We start from the raw sequence: 27,777 nt of genomic DNA, 5'->3' as shown, positions 1-27,777 counted from the left end.
GCTATTGAAAAATACTCATGAGGCAAGTTGTGAACCTGCACCCACAGCCGCATAATATCAATGGTAACCGAACCATGAACATCAGGGGCCCAAGCTCGTAGTACAAAGGTATAACCTTTAAACGACCAGGGGCTGTTCTCCAAAGCCCACTCCCTATCCTCTGCACTCTCTTGAATTTTTAAAGTTGTTAAAAATCTTAGGCTAATTAACAACTTTCTTCCCGAACTTTGACATATACCAAATCATGCTCCCTGAACTTTTTTTGTCATTAAAAATTCCGCTTAAATTATTGAGATTTTTTTTTTTGAGTAAAATAACTATTGAGATTGTTTGATTTAAGGACTTTTGTCTAATTTCATTCAATTTTACTGTTTCAGTGATTGTTTATGTACTAAATCATGCTTATCAGACTTTGATATCTACCAAATCATGCCCCTCAAACTTTGATATGTACTAGATCATGCCCCTTGAACTTTCATCCATGTTAGAATTTTTTTACTAAAATTAGACAAAAGTCCTTAAATCTAACAATCTTAATAGTTCAGGGCGAATTTTTAACGGTCAAAAAAGTTCAGGGGCATAATTCAGTACATGTCAAAGTTCAAGGGAAAAAATTGTTAGTTAGCCAAAATCCTAACTTTGTTAGATTTAAGAATTATTTTTTTTTTTATTTTAGTAAGGAAAATCTAACATAAATGAAAGTTTAAGAGATGTACATAGCAAAGTTCGAAGGGCGTAATTTGATAGATATCGAAATCTAAAGAACATGATTTAATACATGGATAATCACAAAACTAGTAAAATTGAATGATAAAAGGATCAATGTCTTTTAATCCAACAATCTCAATAGTTCAAATGAACTTTTAACAATCTTAAAAATTTACGAGCATAATTTGGTACATGTCAAAATTTTTTAAAAAAAATTTAAATAGCCTTTATTTTTTTTTATAATAAAAATTCAATCTTTTTTTTTCTTATATTTTTAACTTTGTCCATTTATTTTAGGAACATGATAATTTGCAAGTTTAGTCATTTTGGGAGAAAAAGCTAGAAACATCAATTATATGATCACAAATTTGTAGCTCTTAAATTAATTTTCACGAAAGAAATTTCTATAGTAGATCTTTTAAAGGGTCATTTTGATAAATTTTTTATCTGATTTGTCATCTAAAAATTTGTAGTTTATTTTTTTTTATAATTGTATATGTTGTACCTACTTAATACTACTTGTAAATTTTTTAAAAATTCTAAATAATTTATAGTGCTGAAGAATAAGATTTAAAAGAGTTTAACTGTTTACCACGCCTATAAAAAAAAATGAAGCGTATAATAAAATATAAAAATTTATTTTTTATATTTTAAATTAGTCAAAGAAATTTATAAGTGATCCACTAGAATACTTCTTCTTTAAACTTACCCTATAGTATATATCATAACTATTTTCAAATTTTGCTAAAAAAAAGTGCAAATCGTTAATTATTGTATTATTTTATTAAATATTATTATTTATTTTTGTGGAATTTCCACGTCATCGTACGGACTGTTGAAAAGGATGTATGTTGTTTCATTCTCAAAGTGTCCAACCAACACTACCCCATCCACCGACAAATTTCCTTCTTGGGAAGTCTTTTTCTTTTTATTTTAAAAATTACAAATAAATAAAGGGAAATTTGAATTTATATCCATATTTTGTACTTAAATTAATTTTTTAAACTAATACTTATATCTATTGAAAAAGTAGGATCACTTTTCCCTATACCCTAAAATACCCCTCTTATTATTTTCAACCTTCTCTTTCTTCCTCTTTTCTCTGTCAAAGAAAGCCTCCCAACTGTATGCACACCAAAAACCCAACCCATGAGGCCAGATCGCACCCAGCCACCGCACCCACCCCGACCCAGCCCCACCCTCTCGGACCGCCCAAAAATCGCACCCCGAAAGCCTTCCTCTCTCTGAAATCGCAGAAAAAAAAAAAAATTGCTCCGTCCGATGGTCGGACTATGGGGTCCGATGGGGTCCGATGGTCGGACCCCATCGGACCCCATGGTCCGACCATCAGACCTGGATCTCTCTTCCTCCCTCTGAAAACGCAAAAAAAAAAAAAAAAAATTGCTCCGTCCGAGAGATTAATAACTACAAATTAATGCAGTTCGTCATTTGGACCAATTTCCCAACTTGCTTTCTCATTAAATGACCTGAAAGAAAATTAATCAATTTAATTATATTATATGTATATGGGAAAACTCTACCACTGTGCTTAATTAATTTAGTGGCCATTTGTATGCCTGGATCTGTCTGTTTGACAGACTATATATTAATATTATATATATATATGTTTTGCTTTGGAGGTTATAGATGAATTGTCAGTATAATAGAAATAATATAAATTTATGTATAGGAATCTGATATTGTAGCAAAATAATTGAGAAAAAGGCCAATTAATAGACTGTTGCTGCAGTTGAAACGGAAGGTCAATCGGGGAGCAATTTTTTTTTTTTTTTTTTTTGCGTTTTCGAGAGAGAGGAAGAGAGACCCGTGTCCGATGGTCGGACCATGGGTCCGATGGGTCCAATTGGTCGGACCCATCGGACCCATGGTCCGACCATCGGACGGAGCAATTTTTTTTTTTTTTTTTTTTTTTTTTGCGTTTTCGAGAGAGGAAGAGAGACCCAGTCCGACCAATCGGACCCCATGGTCCGACCATCGGACGGAGCAATTTTTTTTTTTTTTTCTGCGATTTCAGAGAGAGGAAGACTTTCGGGGTGCGATTTTTGGGCGGTCCGAGAGGGTGGGGCTGGGTCGGGGTGGGTGCGGTGGCTGGGTGCGGTGGCTCACCGTGGGTGGTGTCGAGTTTTGGGTGGTGCGATCTAGCCTCACGGGTTGGTTTTCGGTGTGCATACGGTTGGGAGGCTTTCTTTGACAGAGAAAAGAGGAAGAAAGAGAAGGTTGAAAATAATAAGAGGGGTATTTTAGGGTATAGGGAAAAGTGATCCTATTTTTTCAATAGATATAAGTATTAGTTTAAAAAATTAATTTAGGTATAAAACATGCATATAAATTCAAATTTCCCTAAATAAATAATATATTATTTTAAAAAATGTACAAGGCAGGGTATACCATATATTTATATTTATTTTAATATTTGAAAAAAATTTGTAGTTTTTTTTTTTTTTTTTTTTTTTTTTTTTTTTTAGTGGTGGATGTTATAGTATTTACAACATCGTGTAAAATTTTGAAAAATTCTAAAACTCGTGACTCTTTTATTTTATAAGTATATGAAATAAACTATTACTTACTGTATAGTAGATTTTTCAAATTTTTCAAAATTTTACAATAATTTACACGATTATGAAAAAAAATTAAAGTAAAAAATTCTTTCAAATGTTAAAATAGGTAGGAGTGTATCGGTGCATCCGTTTTATAGGAGTATATTGTAGAAGCACCCAATAATTTTTTTTTTAAAAAAATAATAAAATAAAATTCTACAATGTACTCTTCTAAAAGAGATACTCTTCTAAAGAACTTTTTAATCCATTTTTTTTTAATGATTTTGTAAGTGTAATATGGATAATATTATATAGTTTTAGTCATATAGTTTTTAACATATAAATTTAGTCATATAATTTTTTAAAGGTTTGAAGAACTTTGTCTACTATCTAAATAGAAAAAAAAAACCATATAAATTTTGTTAATGAAGTAATGATAGGTGATAAGTTGTTACCATACTAAAAATGTAGAATTTAAGATTCATGCCTCTTCAAAAGTGCATGAAATTAAATTAATGGGTAAATTGAGGCATAAATACTTAATATTTTTTATTTTATACACTTAAATATCTAATGTTTATTTTTAGTGGCAAAAATACATAATGTTACAATTCTCTTACACCGTTACTACCAGTACTTCCGTTAACTCATAAATATGGACACGTGAAGCGTTCAGATGCATTACATTTATTTTTATTTTATTTTAAAACTTAATAAATGCTACTTGTTTAAAAAAAAACGTATTCTCATTAACAATTTTCACATGATATTAGCACTTCAATTCGATAATCATGTTCCATGTACTACACCGGTTCACTCAGCTATGGTAATTTAGTATTGCTTCTCTCTTATTTTTTTCAAAAAAAAAACAAGTAACATTTGATTTTTTATATTAAGAATATTAAATTTTAAAATAAAATAAATAAATGTAATGCATTTGGGCCCTCCACGTGTTTATATTTATGAGTTAATAACGAAAGTGGTAGTAACAGTGTAAGAGAATTGTAACATTAGGTATATTTGCCACCAAAAATAAACATTAGGTATTTAAGTGTATAAAATTGGAAACATTATATATTTATACCGCAATTTACTCTAAATTAATTAAAAAAAAAAAAAAAAACTAGCTCAAAAACATAGTTGAGAAACTCCAATTTTTAAAAATAACTTTTAACAATGGCTTTAATTAATATTAATAGTGTAGAGGTGTATAAGTGAATATTTGGATTTAATAAATATTAAACTTGGTATTTATGCTATCATGGGCTCGTTTGGAACGTTGTATTAGGTCGTATTGTATTGTATTATATTAAATCGAATTATATATTTTTTTTTACTAAATATAATACAATTTTTGCATCTTCCATTAAAGATTGTTTTAAGCAAATGTGGCCTAACATTTGAGAATGCCCTGGTCTAGTCCAGAGTCCTTGTGACTTGGTTCGAGATTAATTGTGACACTACCTTTTTAGTGCAGAAAGGGCTCGTTTGGAACGTCGTATTAGGTCGTAATGTATTGTATTGTATTATATTGAATTGGCTTTGGCTGGATTGTATGCGATCATGATGGTCAGTTTTGGGAAGTTGTTGCCGAAAGTAGATCCGGTTGTGTAAAACCTCACATAGGTGAAGCTATTGGTTTGAATGAGGTCCTCAATTGGATCAAGTCAAGAGCTGTTGATGCAACATGTAATCAGGACCGACCTTGGGCATAGGCGAACTAAGTCTCTGTTTAAAGTCCATCTAATTTAGAGGCAAAAAAAAAATCCTTCTTTTAAAATTACATATATTTTTCACTGATTTTTAAAAATATCACATTTTATTCTAGGGTCTAAAAATATATTTTTTTCCTATAATCCACTAAATTTTAAAATCCGCCATGCATGTAACATTCAACATCGTGTTGCTACTTTTTTGGTGGAGATGGATTGCTTGCTACTTGTGCAAGCTATTTCTAGTTAGATTGATTTTATTTTATTTCTCCACTTGGTTTGGTTGTATAAGATTGTAAATAAGTACTCTAATGTTTTTTAGTTTATTTTTTTTTTAATATTTGTACGTTATAGTTATTTAAAATATTTTATAAAATTTTGAAAAATCCAGAATAATTTATAACATAAAAAGTAATGCTCAAACTATTTATTTCACACGCGAAATAAAATAAAATAGTTAGCATGCAACACACTATTTGAACCATATTTTTAGCGTGCTAATTTTTTTTCCATATTTTTAAGTATAACATACATGACTACGAGAAAAAGTTTGACTAAAAAATTATTTCTGATACCAAAACAGATAGTTATACATCAGCACATCTCTTTTAAGGGGTGCATAGTAGAATTTTCAATTAAAATAATTGTATACTTCTACAATGCAACCACTTAAAAGGGATGCACCGATACACCATTTACATGTTTCGACATCTAGAACAATTTTTAATTCAATATTTTTTCATATTCGTGTACGTTATAGTTATTTAAGATATCATACAAAATTTTAAGAAATTCAGAATAATATACAATACAGAAAACAATATTCAAACAGTTTATGCCGCACTCCTATAAAATAAAATAGTCACTCGTACACCACACTATTTGAACTTTATTTTCGGCGTGTTAAATTTTTACGAATTTCTTAAAATTTTACAAAATATCTTAAATAACTATAACATACATGACTACAAAATAGAATTTAACTAAAAGTTATTTCGAATATCAAAACAGATAAAAAATACATCGATTCAGTAGGATGCATGGTAAAATTTTCCAATAAAATAATGGGTGATTCTACAATGCACCCCCTTAAAAGGGATGTACTAATACACCCTTGACTTGTTTCGGCATCCAGAAGAATTTTTTAGTCTAATTTTTTTTCATATTCATGTACGTTACAGCTATTTAAGATAACCTACAAAATTTTGAGAAATTCTGAATAATTTACAATATAAAAAACAATGTTCAAACAGTTTATTTTACACACGTATAAAATAAAATAGTCATGCGAGAAATACACTGTTTTAACGTAGTTTTCGGCGTGTTAAACTTTTCTAAATTTCTTAAAATTTTGCAGGATGTCTTAAATAATTATAACGTACATGACCATGAGAAAAAAAATTGACTAAAAAATTATTTCGAGTGCTAAAACAGATAAATGTACATCAATGTATTTATTTTAAGGGAGTGCATTAACTTGCCTAAAATAATATTCCCTAAATTTCTTACAGTTACTTACAAACCCCACACACAAGGCTCTCACGTGCAAAATGAACTCCTTCACACGTGTGAATAGGGAGCCATATATAAACCCCTTAGATTTCTGGTTCGTCTTCTCACTTCGAACTCTCGCCTGAGAAAAAACGAAAATCGAGCATCCAATCTTCGCCTCAATCCCCACTCGGCAATGACGGTGGAGACTCTCCCCCAACCAAACGGCGTCGTTTCCAATGGCGGCGGAGGCCTTGATTCAAACTCCACCATCTCAAATGCTCCCAAGAAGTCTCGGGAGAGCGAGCGCCGTCGTCGGAGGCGAAAGCAGAAGAAAAACAAAGCTGCTCGTGCTACCGATGTTGATACCGCTACCGGAGACGATAGCGATGATGATGCTAAGGAAAATCAAAATCCGCAGCAGGTTTTGATATTTTTCATTTTCGTTAGCTTTGTGGTTGTGACTTGGTGTTTTGATTACAGTTCGGAGTTGATTTTAGGGTTTTGTTTCTTTAAGTTGTTTTTTGGTGTTTAGGAGTGTGTTTTTGATGTTTAGGTTGGAGCTGGAAACTGTGTTTGTTTTGATGCATTTTGGTACACTTGGATCGGTGAAATTAGGGTTTTTGAGGTTTGGGATTATGGTGATTGGTAGAATGAGAAAATTATAGGAAAGTGAATAGTGCTTTTGAAGCTTTTGGGTTTGGATTGGCTAGATTGTTGTTTTTCCTAGTCATTCGAGAGGACAAGATTGGTGTTTCATGGATTTGTGGGAACTATGGTGTGTGATTTATTTCAATGTTTACTTGTGATATCTTTTGGAACTTTTAAGTCTAATAAGCTTTTAGTGTGTGTTTGAATTTGGCATTGGTTTTTGTTATGCTAGAGATGTTTGATTGTGTGTTTGTGGTTTTTTGCTGTTCTTGTTAACTTGGGGTTTTCAATTGATTTTTGAATGTGTTGTTAACTCGGTTTAGGCGGATTTGGTTTAGTATGTTTACTCATACACTTTTTCTGTTATCATTTTCAGATTCTGGAGCAAGTTGAGATTGAGTATGTTCCTGAGAAAGCAGAGTTAGAAGAGGGTATGGATGAGGAGTTTAGAAAAATATTTGAAAAATTCAGTTTCCAGGATTCTGCTGGTGCTGAGGTATAAACTAATGTATTGTTTGTTTATTTATTTAATTTTGTTCATTTGAAGAATATTGCTGAAGTATCTCTTTCTCTCTATTTATTTTTCTAAGGAGGATAAGAAAGATGAGGCTGCTGAGAAAGCAACTGCAAATAAGAATAGTGACTCAGACTCGGAAGAGGACGAAAATGACAACCAACAAAAGGAGAAAGGTGTGTCAAATAAGAAAAAGAAGGTACAGTAACTGACTTGTATGATAATTACAGTCATGATAATGGTTTTGTGTGCCGGTACTTTTTTTTCAAGCTAATGTAGTTCTTTGAACTTGTTTCAGCTTCAACGGAGGATGAAGATTGCGGAACTCAAACAGATATGTGCTAGGCCTGATGTTGTTGAGGTATACTTATATTTTCTGTTGAAACATCCATACCTGTTTTAGACTTTCCTTCTAGTTTCTGCTTTCTTTCTAATCATGTTCTTGTGTTCATTATTTTCAGGTGTGGGATGCGACGGCTGCAGATCCCAAGTTGCTGGTCTTTTTGAAGTCCTATCGAAATACTGTACCCGTGCCAAGACATTGGTGCCAAAAACGGAAATTTCTGCAGGTTAGAACTTAGCATTTCCTTACCCAACACTAACAGTTTGAGATATATGCATGCATGGGAGATGGGCACAGGGTTTAGATTTAGGTGAAAGATAACGTCGAATAAGGTTTCTCTTATATGTATATATGTGATTCTTGCAGGGATTCGGCTGTTACAAACTTGGAGCCTGGAGTTCTAGGTGTTTGGCTAACGGCACTCTTGAATTATGATTTGTTTGTAATTACATGTCCTATAGTGGGTTGGTGATTAGGAATCATAACTACACCAATGATGGGGCAACTTTAGTGGATAAATACCTTTGCATTATAGATTTTGGGAATTATTCACTTTCAAGATGCTAATTTATCTGCTTTGAATTTTCAGATGCCTTTCCATTCTGCCTAGTCATCCGCTGAATTCCTCTATATTTTTATGTCGTTATGACTAACGTAATTGTGATGCAAAATCATTCTTATGTATATAATTGAGAACACTTTATCTCATCAGCTGATATTATATTTTGCAGGGCAAGCGTGGTATCGAGAAACAACCTTTTCAGCTACCTGATTTCATTGCTGCCACTGGAATTGAGAAAATTAGACAGGTAATTTCACTATATTGTTTTTGAAGTGAAATGTTACGGATGTGCCTGTGTAAACTGCCTCCACCCCACATTAAATTGTTCCAAGTAGGGTTAAAAATATCTGGAATGTCAATGACACCCTCTATGAGGCACTGTTCTTAGTCTTGTACTCTGTAAAATGTATGGAAGCAATGTAACCTTTCACTTGTCTGTTTAGTGGAATTATTAGTATTTGAAGAATTAAATTCTTGTCTTCCTATTTTTTAATGTACTCTATGCAATTTTAAAGCCACTAATAGCCTGCTGCATTGTTTATGATTGCCTATATAGGCTTACATAGAAAAAGAGGATAGTAAGAAGTTGAAGCAAAAGCAACGAGAACGTATGCAGCCAAAGATGGGCAAAATGGATATCGACTATCAGGTTTCGACTATTTGTATATGTATATATATTTCTTTTATGTGTATTATTTTGACCTGTACTTTTGATTCTTGTCTATTGTTTAACAATAGGACTGCCAATTCTGTTTGTTAGGTTCTCCACGATGCATTTTTTAAATACCAGACTAAGCCAAAGCTGACAAGTCTCGGTGATTTGTACCACGAAGGCAAGGAGTTTGAGGTATTATGCTAGACTGATATATATTTTTCATGTTCATTTGCATCTTTTCTTTTGGAAAACATCCGGGTTCAAAGGAATGCATGTAAGATTTGCATCGTTTGTATTTTCTTATACGATTTGATGGTACCTTTCCAGAGATATAGGTGAAACTGTGATTTCTGGATGCACGTGTTTTGTTTTCCTGTTCGCTTTTCCGAGTGCTCCCAAAATCTAATTTGGAATACAGTTTTTTAAACATATTTATGCTCTCTTGTTTCACATACAGGTAAAATTGAGAGAGATGAAGCCAGGTATGCTATCACATGAATTAAAAGAAGCTCTTGGTATGCCAGATGGTGCACCTCCCCCATGGCTAATCAATATGCAGGTGAGATGGCGAAATTTCTTTCATGGTATTTTTAAATGCAGTTTACCAATGCTATGGCTTATTTTCATGTTGTGTGAACTCTGTTTGTTTGTTTGTTCGTTTTCAACAGAGATATGGTCCTCCACCATCGTATCCACACCTAAAGATTCCCGGGCTAAATGCTCCTATTCCTGCTGGAGCGAGCTTTGGTTATCATCCTGGAGGCTGGGGTAAGCCTCCTGTTGATGAAGTAAGTTTTTCAGTGCTTGACATTTTCTTTCAGTACTTCATTGTTTCTCTTACTGCCGATAACTATTTTTAACAACTAGCTTCCGATTCTTCTTTTATTCTAAATCTCCAAGTTCTGTGTTTTCTGGTTTAGTCCGGCCACCCACTATATGGAGATGTTTTTGGTGTTCTGCAAACCGAACAGCCTAATTATGAGGTAACTTTCTTCAAGTCTTTCTGCTTGAGGTTATGTACGACCCATACTTTGCTATCTGCTCTTTTAATCGTATTATTTACTGAAAAGATTTTACGCTTTTACTTTCTAGGAAGAGCCTGTGGATAAGACAAAACACTGGGGTGATCTGGAGGAGGAAGAGGAAGAAGAAGAAGAGGAGGAGGAAGAGGAAGAAGAAGAGGAAGAAGATCAAGTTGGGGAAGATGAATTAGGGGACGGCACACAATCTGTGGAAAGCTTCTCGAGGTATTTAAATTTAAACTTTCTTTTGATTTGTATGGTTATTCCGGTATAAACTAAAATCTTTTTGAAAAATGTATCGAACATGCTTTTTTCGTAATATTAGAAAGTGAGCTATTATGGCCGTCTTTGCTTATGCATATTTGCTATTTGAACTGCAGTACGCCTACTGGTGTTGAGACACCTGATGTCATTGACCTTCGTAAGCAGCAGAGGAAAGAACCGGACAGGCCCCTATATCAAGTGAGTTGATGACTGTGACTTTAGGAAAATCATATTCATATATTTTTGTATCCTTATCTACAATTTATACCAGCAGATTCTAAATATGAATTCATGTTTCTTGTGTATTCAAGGTACTCGAAGAAAAAGAGGAGAGAATTGCTCCAGGGACACTGCTCGGAACAACCCACACGTATGTAAACAGCTGTCTTGTTCATATTTCATTTGTTAGAAGTTTTTATTATCTATTTATTCTTCTCGACCGCTTTTGATAATGCTTTTCTGCTTGCAGATATGTTGTCGGGACCGGTACACAAGACAAATCTTCAGCTGCTGCTGCTGCTAAAAGGGTAAGCATAAACTTTACCATTTTAATCGTCTCTATTAGAGAATTATCAAGTTGATTCGGTTGATATTTCTTGCGCAGGTTGATCTGCTTAGAGGCCAGAAAACAGATAAAGTGGATGTCACTCTACAACCCGAAGAATTGGAAGCATTGGAAAATGTTTTGCCTGCCAAGTGAGTTTCATTTTTTATTTTTCTACAATTAAAACACCCTTTTAAGTAAATTAATTACAATTATTCACCCGGCTTTTTTCCTTTGTTTCCTTGCAGATACGAGGAAGCAAGAGAAGAGGAGAAGCTCCGAAGTCAGCGGGAAGATTTCAGTGACATGGTTGCAGAGGTATTGATTCTCAAATTTCCACTCTTTTAAGTAATATTGATTCTGTTTTTCTTAAAAAATCTTTTGTGATATATTTTGATACAGAACGAGAAGAAAAGGAAGCGAAAAATGCAGGAAAAGGAAGGGAAATCGAAGAAGAAGGATTTCAAGTTCTAGAGTCGGAATCTTTTCTCATCATCATTTTCCATACGGCCAACCATCCCTGTTCTCCAAGCTCCAAGAGCCCAATGTTTTGAGGGTGAGTTTTCTTTATTTGTGTTTTAATCGAAAAATGAGACGTGTTGGGTTGGTAATAGTAGTTGAATGTAGTTTGGTCAAATATGATGATATATTAGTATTGAGTATTGTCTCTGTAGGAATTCAACTTTGGTTAAAATGATATTAATACAAGTATATTACTGTAACCTTTTAATATATAGTCCCATCCCAACTCATCTCAACTAGGTAATTTCATTTCATATGTAAACTTTACTGCCTGTGCTCTTACTTTTCTCTCTTGTAGACTCGAGTTAAGGGCGGGCAGTGCACCCGTGGTGCCTAACACCATCACGATTATGAGGTGGCATATAATTACTGGGACAATTTATTATTAGGTTGTGCAATTTTTTAATTAGTAACTATTAAAAAAAAAAACTATTTGTTGAGCATTTACATCAGATCTTTTAAAATAAAGATTATCTAAAATATTTAAAAAATTAAATGCTAAGTAACATTAGATACTCTTTATTTGATTTTTATTTTAAAGTGTTTTTAAAATTTACAATATTCGTGCTTTGTATTTATGGAATACTTTTTATTATTGTTTTTAAATATATTTTATTAATTGGCTGGGGTTTAATTTTTTTTTATATCAGGATGTGTAAATAATATATTGTATATTTTAAATGAGTAAAATAAAATTCGGAAAACATTTACATATAAATCATCATACAAATTGACAAAATGTATAGTTTTTAATGTTTTACTAAATGTTATCAAAAATATATCATTGATTTATATATATATATATGTTTTGTTGATTTACTATCGGGTACCTAAAAACTAAGTTATGAAAAAACTTCAAACAAAATGCGTAGGTTAAAAATCATCAACTATTAATGAGTATCTACTCATACGTATTAATTGTAAGAATGAGTAATTTAAGGAAATTGAATAACATAATTTAATAATATCTGATGATAATAGTTTGTTTGATTTGGTTAGATTGTTTTATAGACAACTTGCATTATAAGTATATATATGTATGTGGTTTCCTTATAATTATATAATTGTATCTAGTAATAATTCTAAATGATGTTACATTAATTATAATTCAAATTTGTTGTCGAATAACACCTCAATAGAACAACACACACCTCAATAGAACAACACACTAAGGTGGCGTTTGGTTGGAGATGATGAAATGAAAAACAAATAATTTTTATTCTATTCCTTTGTTTGATTGCATTTTAAAGTATTGGAATGAATGAAATGTTATTTCTACCATTTTAGTGGAATGACTATTCCATTTTTCTAAAAATAAGAAAACCATTCTAATGTAATACGAGAAAAAATTTTAATGATTTTTTTTTTTTTTTTTTTATGCATTTTAAATTTTATTTTATTTCTATTCCTATTCTTATATTTTTATTCTTCCCAATCAAACACCACCACCTAAGAATTCAAGAAACAAGATAAAAAAAATTGAACTAGATTAATCAACAAAGCTTATTCCATTAACTCTCAATGAGAATAGGGCAAGACTTGAATAACAAACTAGAGACACAATCACGAACTGAGCTTATATACATTGCTAGAAAAACAGAAAAGAAACTAAAAGAATGTATCTACCCCAAACCAGAGAAAAGGACTTATTTTTACATGTAACAGAATTAACTGTCACTTAGTTACAAAAGGTAATTGGTAACTAGTAACTAAACATAAAAATATTAAAGTTTTTCTCTTTTTTTTTTTTTTGGAAAAACCAAATAATGTAATTGAATTAATAACAACTTACCCAAATACTATTATACACAACAAAACACAAGATATAAACAAGATCAATTTGTTATATTATTTATTTTTCTTAACTTTTTGTGGTACATATATAAGTGATTGTTTTAGTCAATTTTGGTTTTTCTAAAAGTATGGTTTTTGTGTCCAAATTTAACCAAAAGAAAAGACAAATGGTATATAGGTAGGCAAGCCATGTTAAAAGCTATAGCTAGATGAGCTGAAAACTATAGGAGTGAAAAAGATATACTCAAAGATTCTAAAGTGGCATCATCAACTTCAAGTGTATGTCTACTCATTATTCTTTCTTTGGACTCTTTACAACTTCACCATTAAGAAACTTTTTTATTTATTTTTTTTTGGGACAAAGAATTATTTCTTGAATTGATATAGATAATTATGTTTATTGAGTCTCACACTTATATTTTGATTTAATAAATATAACATAAAAAATTATTATTTACTCACAACGCGCTATATTAATTTACATTAATATTCTATCATATACTATAAACTTACTTTGATGTAATTTGACTTCCATTCGATTAATCTAACTATTGATCTAACGGTTGTAAAAATTTATCAAAATCGAAAAAAATTCACTCCCAATATTTTTATTTATATGAATATATTTATATTTAATTATTTATATGTATTATGGTCTCATTCATGGTTTCATTTCTTATACTTATTATATTGGAAAGTCATCTTTGAACAACATTAACCAAATTGGCCTTTTTGGTGAAATTATTGCCATTTAAGCATTTGAAGGAATCGATTCTCTTTAAAATGGCAATAATTTTTTTTTAATTTTCAAGTCCAATCATACACTTTTACTACTCGATATTAATTGTAGTAAAAAAAAAATAATCTAAGCTCTTTAAAATATCTCATGAATGAAATTTGCCACATTCATATTAAAATATAGGGGATAGTAGGGTAAGTGTTTTTGTCCCTATGTGAGGACAAATTTAGGTGCATTGATTATATGTTTAACTTATATCACTTTAATATTTAATATTTTCTTCTTTTATAAATTATATATATTTTTTTAATTTTTCATATTTTTTCTATTCTCCATAATGTAATGTATTAGGGAGCTTCTATAGTAGGGGTCAATGTACCTACTATTTTGACATAAAAAAAATAGCCTAATTTTTTCTATATTCGTGTATGTTATAAAAATATAGAATTTTTTTACTTTTACACTTCAAATTCAAAATAGTATTTTTTTTTTTACATTTTTACCGAATTTCACATAGATGCCCCTATAACAACTAATTGAGCAATCTAACTCGTAACTAAAATTCGTATAGCTATCCACATAAAAACTACTAGAGCAATTCATTCTGTAAATTTAACAAAAAAAAAAAAAAAACAAAAAAATAGTATATAAGGTAATTCTCTTAAAAATATATTATAAAATTTTGAAAAATTTAAAATAATTTATAATGTAGAAAGAACTATTCAAGTAGTCTTCGCACATGTTTAAAATAAATGAAGGACATATACAATATGTTGTTTGAACCTTATTTTAGATGTGTTGAATTTTTTTTAAATTTTTAAAAACTTAAATAAATACAATATATACGATCGTGAAAAAAAATTAAACAAAATATTCTTTTGAGTATCAAAACAAATAAAAAGTACATCAATGCACCGCTTTTAGAGAATGTATCATAGAATTACAATGATATTTAATGACCCCTAGTAGGAGTCATCGTCCAATACCACATAATTAGGTACCAATTAATACTGTTATAATTTAATATTAATTCTCACGTTTTAATTTAATAAATAATATGAAAAATTACTAACCACTCTCACCATATATAGTATTAGTTAGATATTTTAGGGCTCGTTTAGTAGGCCTATAAGGGTCGCATTGTATTAAATAATAAATATCATGTTTAGATAAAACAATGTATTATATTAATTATTATGACTACAAATTTTAGTATAATATAAGTTGTATATTTAATATATAACAAATTATACGTATTAGCTTGTATTATAATAATTATAAAAGATTCGAGGTTTAACTCCAATCTCCAACCCAAAACCCAAAAGCCAACCTGATTTGGACCCTACCCGGACTCGGACCCAGATCGAACTCCAAACCCGGATAGGATCGAGACCCGAGACCTGGACCCAGGCTGGACATGACCCAAGGTAGGTGTTGGAGTCGACTTTATTGAAAATATATTATAATTTCATATAATTTATTAATACAAGTCAATACAAAAAATATTATTATATTAAATAATATTAATACGTACAATTTAACACAATACAATATAATAGGGTACCAAACAAACCCTTAAACCTTAAATTACCTTATAATAACATTAGCTTATGTAATTAACAAATTTTAATAAAAATGAATAACATAACAATTTTTTTTACTAAAAATTTCATTCGTTCAACCTAAACATTAGCACAAGGGATAGATTAATTATTTGTGATTGTAGTACTAACTTATAAATAATAAAAACACATTATATATATATGCATGGACATGATATGACATGACATGATATGATATGTGATATGATATATATATAAATATATATTTATATATATATAATGGATGAAGGCATACAATTGGTTGGAAATGTCCTCTTCTTCTTAATTCTTTTCTTGTATATGAATTTACCAACAATTCATGGGACCCCATTTTCCCATTCTCCACTTTCTTATGTCTATCAATCTCAACCAAAGAATATACTAATTTTAATTTCTACATAATTTACAAATATACATATATATATATATATATATGGATGATACAAGACAAGTGTCACTTTTTCATTGGTTGTACGGTCAGATCAATATATATATATTTTAATATAAATTTCATACGTGAAATTGATCGTTTGATTCATGTCAGTAATAATATGATTGAGTTGTTGATCATCTCTACTACATTTTTAATAGCTAGTTTCATAGATTTATAGGTCTTCGATAAAATTTAAAAAAGAAATGAAGAGACTCTATAGTCAAATCTTGTCTATCAAGTAATAATAATGGTAATGAAATTTCACTATTAAATTTAATGGAACATTCATTACTACTTTGCATGTATTTTATCACTATAAAATTTCATTATTTCTCATTTTTATTTTCTAGTTTTTTAAGTGTAAAGTGATAATCAAGAATATTCATTATTATTAGGGAAATTTGATTTTCTATACTTAGAAAATTAAAAAATTTGATTTCTAAACCAATAATTTAAACCCTAAAAAAACTATACCTTTTTTTTTCAAAACCCCAAAAATACCCCCAAACTAAAACTATCTCTCTTTCTCTCTCTATCTAGCCGGTCCCAAGAATCCCACACCCCAGGTCCGATGGTCGGACCATGGGGTCCGACCAATCGGACCCATCGGACCCCAAGGTCCGACCATCGGACCTCTCTCTTCCCCTCTCTCTCAAATCGCAGGAAAAAAAAAAAAAATTAAAAGCCGGTCGGACCTTCCGGTCCGATGGGTTCGATGGTCGGACCCATCGGACCCGAAGGTCCGACCATCGGACCTCTTTCTTCCTCTCTCTCCAAAAGCGCAGAAAAAAAAATAAAAAATAAAAAAAAATTTAAAAGACGGTCGGACCTTGGGGTCCGATGGGTCCGATGGTCGGACCCATCGGACCCCCAAGGTCCGACCATCGGACCTCTGTCTTCTTCCCTCTCTCAAATCGCAGGAAAAAAAAAAAGTTTCAGAGACTGGGGTTGCTCTTTCGGGTTGGGGTTGGGGTCGGAGGGGTTGGGGTCGTGGTCGACGGGGGTGAGGGTGGTCGACGGGGGTGAGGGTGGTGATCGGCGTTGGGGTTGACGTGGGTGGGTGAGGGTGGTTCGGGTGAGGGTGGGCGGTTGGGGTGAGATAAAGGGAGAGAGAGATGATGCAGAGAGAGAGAGAATATTGTGAGGGGGGTATTTTTGGGGTTTTGAAAAAAAAGAATAGTTTTTTTAGGTTTTAAATTTTTGGTTTAGGGAAATTTTTTTTTGATTTTCTAAGTATAGAAAATCAAATTTCCCTATTATTATTATTATTATTGTAATAATTCTGTCAAATTACAAAAATGATTATAAATATCCCTTTTTAGTTTAATTTTTCTTTGGAAATAATTTGATTATGGACGATATGTTAACTCTAATATAGTGCAAATAAATTTTCTCACATATGTAAATATTATTTGTCATTAAATTATTATTTATGCATATATATTTTATTTTGCTTAGATTCTTGAACTACAACGAATTAGCATCAAATTTATATTAAAAAAATTACAAAAATTTAACTAACAAGTAAATTTATAAAAAATTTGAGCAGTAACTAACAAGTAAATATTTATAGGTAGGTGATAGTTTGAAAAAAGAAATATTAATTTATATTTGTGGTACGTGATTAATTATATTGTTTAATTTTAAATTTTTTGATTTATTTTAAATATTAACAATTTTAAGAAATTTTGATAATTTACACTAATTATTAAATTATAATAAAAATAAACACTAAAAACTTATTTGTCATTTGTTGAAAGATAATTAATTTGGAGATCATTGTCTTATTTTGTGGGCAATGAAACAAAAATATATTTGTACTCAAATATATAAGTTCTTAGGGTTCATTTAGTCATCTCAACTTCAGTTACAGAATTCTCCTTTGTATTTGAACAGTAAGTGGTTCATCACTTTCTTTCTGGTCTTTTTCTATATATATATATATTTACAGTGGTAGAGATTAAATTTTAGAGTGGGCTTAGTTATACATTTAATATAATCCAAAACAATAAATAGTTAGCTAAATTTAAGTAGAATGATAATTTTGCAACATCTTCCTATTCTAGTGGTCATAAGTTTGATCCTAATTTGAACCTTATACTTTATTTGTTATTTTTAATAAATAAAATGTAAATACACGTAAAAAAAGGGACAAGAAAATTCAAAATATGATCTCTCATGTGAATTTAAACCAATTGTTCTATTTAATTACTATGTATATATGAAAATAACAATTGTATATTAATATATTTTTAAATCTCAGGGTGGGCTTTAATCCTCCCTCAATACCCTTGGTTTCGACTATGAATATTTGTACTAAAAAAACAAAAATATGTTAGAATAATTAATATATATATATATTTTCTTTAGTTAATAAGATGAGATATACATATTAACAAGTTATATATGCTTGTACTTTCATATATACTTGATAATTATGAAAGAATATAATTATATTGTTGATGGTATGGGACCTAATTATCTATTTATTTCGTAGAGTAGAATCTCTATTTAAGAATACTCTATTCAAGAATAACCTTTAATTTGTTATAAAAAAATTAAGCTCCAATTTGGACATATTATAAATAAAATTAACCTCTAAATTGTAATTAGTTATACAATTTCTAAGTCCCGTATTAACAAAGTATACCTCTATATACGAATAATTACATCTTTATAAAATATATACATATATTTTATAAAATTATTTATGTAGAATTAGTAATTTTATTCCAAATTGTAATACATGTATAAATATTATATTTACTCAAAAATAATTCTATTATGATATAATATTAATGATTGTTTTATGTCATTGTTGTTACATTGATATTTTTTTATATTTTGAATTTTTTTCTAGTGCAATTTTATTTAGTTATAACCTCTCAATTAGAATATAATTTGCTTAGTCCTAAGTATATTCTTGAATAGAGGTTCTACTGTATTTACTTAATTATTACATTATATATATACCTTTTTTATATGTAAATTTTTTAGTAATGTAAAATATAGTCCCATATAAGTATTTTTCTATTGGTTTCATTGCACTTGGTGAATGAATTTGAATTTATTTTTATTTTTTAATTTAAAACAATAGACACCCACAATATATAACTAAATTAAAAGTGGATAGTCTTAAAATTAAACCCAAGCAACCATATATAATTAAATAATTTAAAGCTCACAAAAGTAATATGTTTTTTTTTATTATCATGTTACTTTATATTTATATATATTGAATATTTCTTTTAAAAAATATTCAATAAAAATATATAGCAATCTTATTAAATTAGAATTTTTATTTATAATAATAAAAATATAAAATTACAACTATATATATGGAGACACACAATAAGTGAGTTATGAATATTGTTTAATAATATTAACCATTAATATATGATAAAAAGGAATTATTAAAAAAAGAAAATGTGGTTTTGATTTAATTAATTAATTAATTATTCGATTAATTAATAATCAAGCTTAGTTCGAAATTATTATATTTAAATAAATTAATTACAGAATTAAATGACAATATGATCAATATGCAATGATGACACTATATGCATGGTAGATCATGATCATGGCCTATTATTATTATTTAATTAATTTCATATGCATGCTTATAATTAATTAATTAATCTATATTAATTAATGATTTATAATTAATTATTTAAGATCAAACTTAGCTAACAATTTTCTTTTACACCAAACTGATGACCTGTAAGAATCAATTATCCAAGTTGTCTAAGCTTAATTTCCATCATGTCAAACTTTCCCATTTGGACCACTCTCTTTCCAACCCTTTCAATTAAGTAATGATTAATTATTACAAAATATACTATGATATAAATAAAATAAGAGAATCGCTAAAATATATTAGAGGTGCTTAATATCTTTCTCAGTGTTATATCGCTATTGGTATAATTAAATATCTTCCATATAACTTAAACAATAACTTTTAGAAAATATCGCTAATCAATCATACAGGGTGCCACCTATAGAAGGTGCTAGGCACCACTGGTGCCCAATAGCAATGCTTATAAAAATATATGAATTTTTCTATTTTTACACTTTAAATAATTTTTTTTTACATTTTTACAAAAATTCACATAGCAGTCAACAGAGTAACTTAAATTGCAACTAAAATACACAAATAGCAACCCACATAGAAACTATCGGAGCAATCCAAACTATAAAAAAAATAATATATAAGATAATTCCGCTGAAATAAAGTTAAAATGCCCTTTTTGCCCTTTTCATAATAGTATAATAACCTAGTTAAATTTATTAGGTCTCTTTTGCTCAATTAAGTTTTGTTTTTCCCACCAAAAAAAATTAAAATCTTACCAATATCAGAGTATGATTATATAAAAAATATAAAATAATTTACGATATAAATATTTAAGTTTAACTATATCGATTACAGATAAATATTTAAAATTTAATTTTTGATATGGTAATAATACTTTAAAATTACTCATCAGATAAAAAACAAGAGTATATTAGGTAAATTTATTTCTTAATTATTTATTTTATTTTCTTATTTTTTAACATTAATTAATCTAATATTAAGCGCAATAAATGACACTATTAGTTTCACTTATTTAAACATTAATTAATTTATTATTACAAATTAAATACAATATAGAGATATATTCTTCTAATATAATACAATATTATTACAAATTTAATTAATTTATTTCCTAATTAATTAAGTCATGAAACATTCGATGAGGACAGAGACAGACATTCTTTTTTGTCCAATTAATTAAGATAATAAATAAATATTTTTCATAGATTGAGACCTTACTAAAAAAAACTTTACCTAACCAACCGACCAAGATTGATTTGCTTTGCTATAAATATATATATACATATTAATTATTTCATCAATTAATTAATTAATTTTCATCAATTTGTTTAAATTAATATTAATTATTAATCTCTCAAAAAAATATTAATTATTAAGATTGTTTGCTATAAAATATTTCATATATCGATCGTGCCCTAATTATATTATTAATTTTGTCACGTGGATCTCCTGGTCCTAAATATGTTTTGGCCACAAAATTATATAATAATAATATTAACATTTTTTTTAAAAGAATATATTAGTTATGGTAACCTAATTGTTATCATGATATTGACCAACTATATATATATATATAATATATATATACTATATGGTCTTCATTTTCATGCTGAAGAAGAGCAAAACTATATGTTACTTTTTTGAAATTTGAGATGCAATTAATAATTTTGTACTATATTTATGTTAGGGTTGGTGATGAGAATACATGGCCTAAGACGATTTAAATTTTAGAGTCCTTTCAGAAATATATAAAAAAAATATTGAGAAAAAGTGTTAAGAGACTTGAACCCACACCATTGTATAATGTGTAATACATCTCAATCAACTAATTTATGAATATTTGGTTGTTCACAATATTTTACTTAAATAAAAATCTAATGATGTGTTTTATTTTTTATTTTGGGCTTCCAAAAAGTGTGAACCTTAAGTACGAGTCGGCTTTGATTCGCATTTTAATATAATACTCCAAATATAACCAAACAATGAAGTTGGTAATTGAATTGTATAGTACATTCCTTAAAAATTAAGGTCGCTCTAGTATATAATTTATCTGTTTCGGTATTCAGGAGAGATTTTTTAATCTATTTTGTCTTTCATGATCGTATACATGCATACTGTAGTCTGTAGTTATTTAGGACTCTCTTTGTAAATTTTTATCGGCTCAAAAATATTTTATTACACTCGTGATTATTTTTTTATTCTTAAACGCGTAGTTATAAATTGAGCTCTCATATTCAACTTATATTTATATATTTATCGGATATGAAAATCTAATTTGAATAGGTGGCCGCCCCGCCCCGCCCCGAAAATTCACATATTTTAAGTTATAGCTTCTAAAACCAAGACCAGGTTGATTAGTAGTTGTATTAAGTATATAATTATCTAGTAATTAATATTGTATATATAGTTCTAAACATTATTTTGTAGAGTAATTAGTAATGTGGTTAATTAATATTGATGAGACTTACTCGTTATATATATATTTTTTATATTAAATGTGATTATTATTTTTTTAGTTTAATTTTTTTTCTGTTAAAATTAACATTGTTAAATTAATTAATTAATTATTATTTTTTTAAAAGGATATTTTAAATGTCTAAATTTAATTTATTTATTAAAATATAACTTAAATAACTATTTAAAAGTATATTAAAAATTAAATAATTATTATTTATATAAATCTTAATTTAAATTTAAATTAAACATTAATTGAATTAATTTTTTTTGAATGAAACATTAATTCAATTAATTAATCATACTTTATAATAAATTATTAGTTACAATATTATTTAAAGTTTTAAATTTATTTACTTATTTTATTATTAATAAAAATTGTTAGATACGTTTTTTTATAAATAAATTTAAAATTAAATTATATTTATAAATTTAAAAAATATAATTAAATTGTATTAAAATTAATTTTATTATTATTTAAATTAATAATTGAATAATAATAACATACCTTACATGTTACTAATACTTAATATATATATAGAATAATAATAACATACCTTACATGTTACTAATACTTAATATATATATTTCACCAAAAAAAAATACTTAATATATATATATATATTCAAAAGAATATAATAATAATAATAATAATAATAATAATAATAACCACATGTTGTTTGGTGTAGTAGTAGTATAGTGATTTATATTTATTGGTATCTTTTCTTACTTGGGTCGATCGACAATATTGGTCCTTTCTGAATATTAGCTTGTGATGAAAAGCTTTGAGATAATTACTAATGATCTAATTATAGCAGCTCTTATAATAACTAACACATAATTTGTGAAATTGTCAAAATGATGGAAAGAATTTGCATTGCCTGATTTTATTTTTTAATTATAAAAAACAATAATAATAATAATAATAATAATAATAATAATAGTTAGATCCAATAATGTGAAATCATCACATGAAATGGATAGGGTAATAGGGGTCATGAATACATCTATATATATATATGTATATGAAATGGTATTAGGGCATATGTATAGATATAGATATATATATATAAACCCTAGCAATGTATATATATATATATATATATATATATGACCACGTGATGCCAACTATGGTTTAACCCCACAAAGCAGCCGCCCCTCTAATCTATTATCACATAACATTTTTTCATAACAAACAAAGATTACATTGTGGACCCTAATAATAATAATAATAATAATAATAATAATAATAATAATAATAATAATAATAATCTACTTTCATTATTTCCATCATCAAATTATTTCTTCATTTTTTCATTAATTACACATTAATATTATTTATGCAAAAACTATCTCTAAATTAAGTTGTTTTCTAATTTAATTTTTTTAAAATATTTTGTTTGTATTTGATCTTGTTTTGGTTTAGTTCACTTTATTTTTAGTTAGAAACTAATTAAATATCTATAACAAATACGTACCATTAAAATTTAGAATAATTTTATGACATAAATATTTAAATTTAACTTTCGGTTATAAATAAATATTTTTTTTTTTGAGTAAATAATAAATATTTAAATAAATATTTTTTACGGTAAAAATACTTAAGTTATATTTTTAGAACATTTGTAACTACCTAACCGTTAAATGTCAAGTTATTATCCACGTGTCATTAATTTACTCATTGGTATATCTATGCGACAATTAACTTGACACAAATACTTATAAAAGTTTCAGAATTATCATTTACATATTATTACTGTTAAAAATTAAACTTGTATATTTATTTTTAATTAAGAATTAAATTTAAATATTTATACCACAAATTACTCTAAAACTTACATAACACTTCATTATAATTAATACTTGCTTAGTTAGTGAGTTAAAAGAATATATTCATTATTCGATGAGTAGTGATTGTCTAATAATTTTTTTGAATTAATATCTATAAGTAATTTTAATCACTATATATATAAATTTATTTAAATGAGTATAAGTGGCTTGAATGAAATTATAAGATAAACTAACGGCTTCCATGGACAAAAATAACAAAATGTCATTTTGAAAAACATGTCAAAAAATATAGGAGCAAAAGTTGTATGCATTAATTAATTTGTCCAAAAATGAAAAATAAGAAGAAATAATCACTTATATATATGTATATATATATATATTTATATAGTCAATATCAATATGACTAAGTTTTCAATTTCTTCAATATCAATCAATATCACTTATACACCTCACCATGCACATATCGACGTTCCTCTTTATTTTTATTATTATTATTATTTTAATAATAAATATTATTTTAAATTTTATATTTTGTAAAAATTATTAAGTGGACTCTTTATTTTATTAAGTAATAAATTTGATTATATATTTTTATAATAGTACTAAGTAATATCATAAATTATTTTTTGTCAAAACAAAACTTAATAATAATACGATCTAGATGTATTATGATAAAATAATTATATATTTTTTACATTTATTCATGTTGGGTTAATTGTCTTTGAGTTAGTAATATTAAAGAAAATATCGAAAATTAAATTTAGAATCATATTTATACTAATTTAAAAAATACTAATTACTAACTCTATTTTATTATTTAACAAAATGAAAAATGAAATAAGTAACTCTACAAAACACAATGGTAAAATAATGTTAATTATTATCTATTATTTTACAATAATACAAAACTTTCCCATGTAATATACCACTATCAATGGTGCTCCTTCTGCCACGTGTCAATAACCCACCATCACCTTAGGTGCTAAGAAATTCTCTATCTCTCTCTTCTCATTTCCTTAATTTGAGAGGTCCCTTTCTATAAAATTATATGAACCAAACATAAATTTGGTAACAATATACACTTTTTTTTTCTCATTTTATAACAAAATTGTTACTTTACAATAGAGAGACATCTATTAGCTTACTAGCTAGAGTTGCTCAGCCGCTACACCCCTTATTATATATATATACACACATTGATATATATATATATATTATTAATATTAATATTATATATATCTATATATATAAATTAATATAAGATAAGAGAAGAGAAGAGAGACTTCATTTGTTTTTAGACCATGCTCACTATTCATCATCACCTTCCTACCAATTTCCCAATTTTTCAAAACAATAATATCATTTGGTACTTAACCATATTTCTTCTTCTTCTTCTTTCAAATCTTTCCAATTTTTCATTCCCAACATCTCAAATCCAAATTCCCCAACTGGGTTTTGCTCAAAATCACTTATAATCATCAAATCACTAATCAAAATCCAATCTTTATAATTATTATCATAAATGGGATTAAGTTCAAAACAAGTAGTGATCAATAGCAAAGAAAGCTTAAGCTTTGATCATAATTGGAAGAGCCATACTTACAACTCACCCACCAATTCTCAACCGCAGCAAAAATCTCCGGCAATGTCATCTCCCGGAACACGGCGGAATCCGGCATCGGCGCCGGCGCCGGCGCCGGAGCAACTCAAGTGTCCCCGGTGTGACTCATCAAACACTAAATTTTGTTACTACAATAACTACAACAAGTCTCAACCTAGACACTTTTGTAGAACTTGCAAAAGGCATTGGACTAAAGGCGGCACTCTTCGAAATGTTCCGGTTGGCGGCGGCCGGAAAAACAAGCGCCTCAAGAAATCATCCGCCGCCACAGCCACCGCCACTGCCGTTGCCGCCGCCACAGCAAACTCAGATATCAATTCCACTGTTTTGTTCAATGATGATCATGATCAGAAAACCATATCTGAAATTCTTTACCAAGCTGTTATGGTCCGGCCACCTCCCCCGCCGTCCACGCCGGCGCCGGCGCCGGCGCCGGCGAGTGATGAATTGATGGGTTTTAAGAGCTCATTCTCCTCAAGTAGTACAACAAGCCCATTTGAGTGTTTTCCAAGCTCATTTGATCAAATAATCACAACAGCAACAACAACAAATTATCATCATGAAGATCAATTCAAAGTACTTATGGCTGAGTCAACGCTGAGTCAACCATCACCACAACCACCATGGCTTGAAGCTTCAACAAGTAATAATCATAATAATAATAATAATAATGATGATATTATTATGCCAAGTTACTTGAATTGGGATGATGACATAGATACACTTGTCTCTAGTGATCAAATCAATTTGTCATGGGATTATGATGATCATGATCATCATGATGATTCTCATTTTCGTCACAACAAAAATTCACTCTAATTATAATTATTAATTAATGGGGTTGTGTTTAATTAATTAATCTCTTTTATTGATTTTAATTAGTAGGGTATTATTAAGTAAATATGTTTTTGTTTTGTAATATATGTTTGAGGCTGTATTTTTTTTCAGCTTCAAGCTTTTTTTTGCTACTAATTTCTGTATAAGATATTGTCCCATTTTGTAATTATTTTTTTAATTTTTAAATTGAGTTATTAAAATATTTATATACATATTTATATATATATAAATAGTGATAGAGATGGATGAGATGAAATGGGGTCATTTCCAGCATGGCTTGATTTGTATAATAGAAGATTATTTGGTATGTATGTGAATTTGGATATATGAATGGTTTGTAGTACATTGGATTATAGTTGAGCCCACTTGTACTCCACACCATATATAAATATATTAAAAGAAATTAGAGATTATAAATTTTTAAAAATTATAAAAATACATTAACACTGAAAAAATTTCAATTTTATTTTTTTTATATAAAAATACTTCTTTAGTGAAAATAATAAATTATAGTATAATAATATTGTATATTATGGTTGTGTGTAATTTTTGTGTGCACATATCATTATTTTTTTCAGAAGGGTCACTCGGTTCATGTATTATTATTATTTTTTTTAAAAAAAAACACAAATAATATATGATGCTGAAATCATAATTTAGAAAGTATAATAATATTTTATGATTGTGATTTTTCTCTTGGACAACATTTTTGTTGTAGGGTTTTTTTTTTTCAAATATTGCTCTTCACACACATATGATATATATAGATAGATATAGATAAATTTGCAAGTATTTGTGACCACCATGTTGTGTACTTGATTATTATTGATGATCATAATGGTCTAGCTAGCTACTACTTTCAACATTAAAAATTCTTTACATATAATTATATGAAATGAAAATGGTGGTGATGATTTTTTCTCATCCTTTCATTCATTTTAGTTTCAGTTTGTGAAGACAACTATATTACTAGTACTACCTAACATGTGCCTTATGGGGCCACATTTCTAAGCTTTGTTTTTTTTTATTCTTCTTTATTATTCTTTCACAACAAATCAAATGACACTACTTAAAAACACTACAACATCATTCTTAGCTCTAACATTTTGGTTTTGGACCCTACAAAATATTTTCTTTGCTTGGGAAATTATGATACTAATTAGTTACTAAAAAAATTACATTTCCACTATTGAAATCTCTCTCTCAACTTCCTTTCTAGATTAGGATTCAGCTCATCAAGTAAGATTCTTTATAAAATAATAATTATAAAAGTAATTTGCAATATAAATACTTAAATTTAACTTCCGATTATAAATAAATACTTAAGTTGATAAATATATAAATTTAACTTTTGGTTATCAATGGCTAC

The 27,777-nt window shown here is 28.3% G+C and overlaps 2 protein-coding genes across 3 annotated transcripts; both read left to right on the top strand.

Annotated features, from left to right (window-relative positions):
* Nucleotides 1-6,586: 6,586 nt before the first annotated feature.
* On the top strand, nt 6,587-11,934 carry LOC115697315 (uncharacterized). Of its 2 annotated transcripts, XR_009683405.1 has the most exons (19): nt 6,587-6,893; nt 7,497-7,616; nt 7,711-7,833; nt 7,933-7,995; nt 8,096-8,203; nt 8,709-8,786; nt 9,096-9,188; nt 9,300-9,386; nt 9,652-9,753; nt 9,863-9,982; nt 10,115-10,177; nt 10,287-10,441; nt 10,597-10,678; nt 10,792-10,850; nt 10,950-11,007; nt 11,085-11,176; nt 11,273-11,342; nt 11,427-11,580; nt 11,845-11,934. XR_009683405.1 is itself a non-coding variant. In XM_030624262.2 (18 exons), the coding sequence occupies exons 1-18, from the start codon at nt 6,666-6,668 to the stop codon at nt 11,496-11,498; spliced, it is 1,773 nt and encodes a 590-aa protein (XP_030480122.2). In that variant the 5' UTR covers nt 6,587-6,665; the 3' UTR covers nt 11,499-11,934. The 2 variants fall into 2 exon arrangements, 1 of the variants encoding a protein (XP_030480122.2); XM_030624262.2 differs by having other exon boundaries at nt 11,427-11,934.
* Nucleotides 11,935-25,039: 13,105 nt separating this feature from the next.
* Nucleotides 25,040-26,574, top strand: LOC115696833 (dof zinc finger protein DOF1.8-like). The gene has a single exon (XM_030623716.2). The coding sequence runs from the start codon at nt 25,473-25,475 to the stop codon at nt 26,388-26,390; it is 918 nt and encodes a 305-aa protein (XP_030479576.2). The 5' UTR covers nt 25,040-25,472; the 3' UTR covers nt 26,391-26,574.
* The last annotated feature ends 1,203 nt before the right edge of the window (nt 26,575-27,777 follow it).

The sequence above is a fragment of the Cannabis sativa genome, chromosome 7 (genome assembly GCF_029168945.1).
Source record: "Cannabis sativa cultivar Pink pepper isolate KNU-18-1 chromosome 7, ASM2916894v1, whole genome shotgun sequence".
NCBI classification, from domain to species: Eukaryota; Viridiplantae; Streptophyta; class Magnoliopsida; order Rosales; family Cannabaceae; genus Cannabis; species Cannabis sativa.
The sequence above is the reverse complement of the archived record's forward strand: the minus strand, read 5'-3'. Positions and strand labels throughout refer to the sequence as shown.

Bases quoted from the DNA above. Each gene is read 5' to 3' on its own strand.
- LOC115697315 (XM_030624262.2), top strand. From the start codon at position 6,666: ATGACGGTGGAGACTCTCCCCCAACCAAACGGCGTCGTTTCCAATGGC. The intron at 7,996-8,095 runs GTATACTTATAT...CATTATTTTCAG, and splicing joins CTAGGCCTGATGTTGTTGAG to GTGTGGGATGCGACGGCTGC. The intron at 8,204-8,708 runs GTTAGAACTTAG...TATATTTTGCAG, and splicing joins AAAAACGGAAATTTCTGCAG to GGCAAGCGTGGTATCGAGAA.
- LOC115696833 (XM_030623716.2), top strand. From the start codon at position 25,473: ATGGGATTAAGTTCAAAACAAGTAGTGATCAATAGCAAAGAAAGCTTA.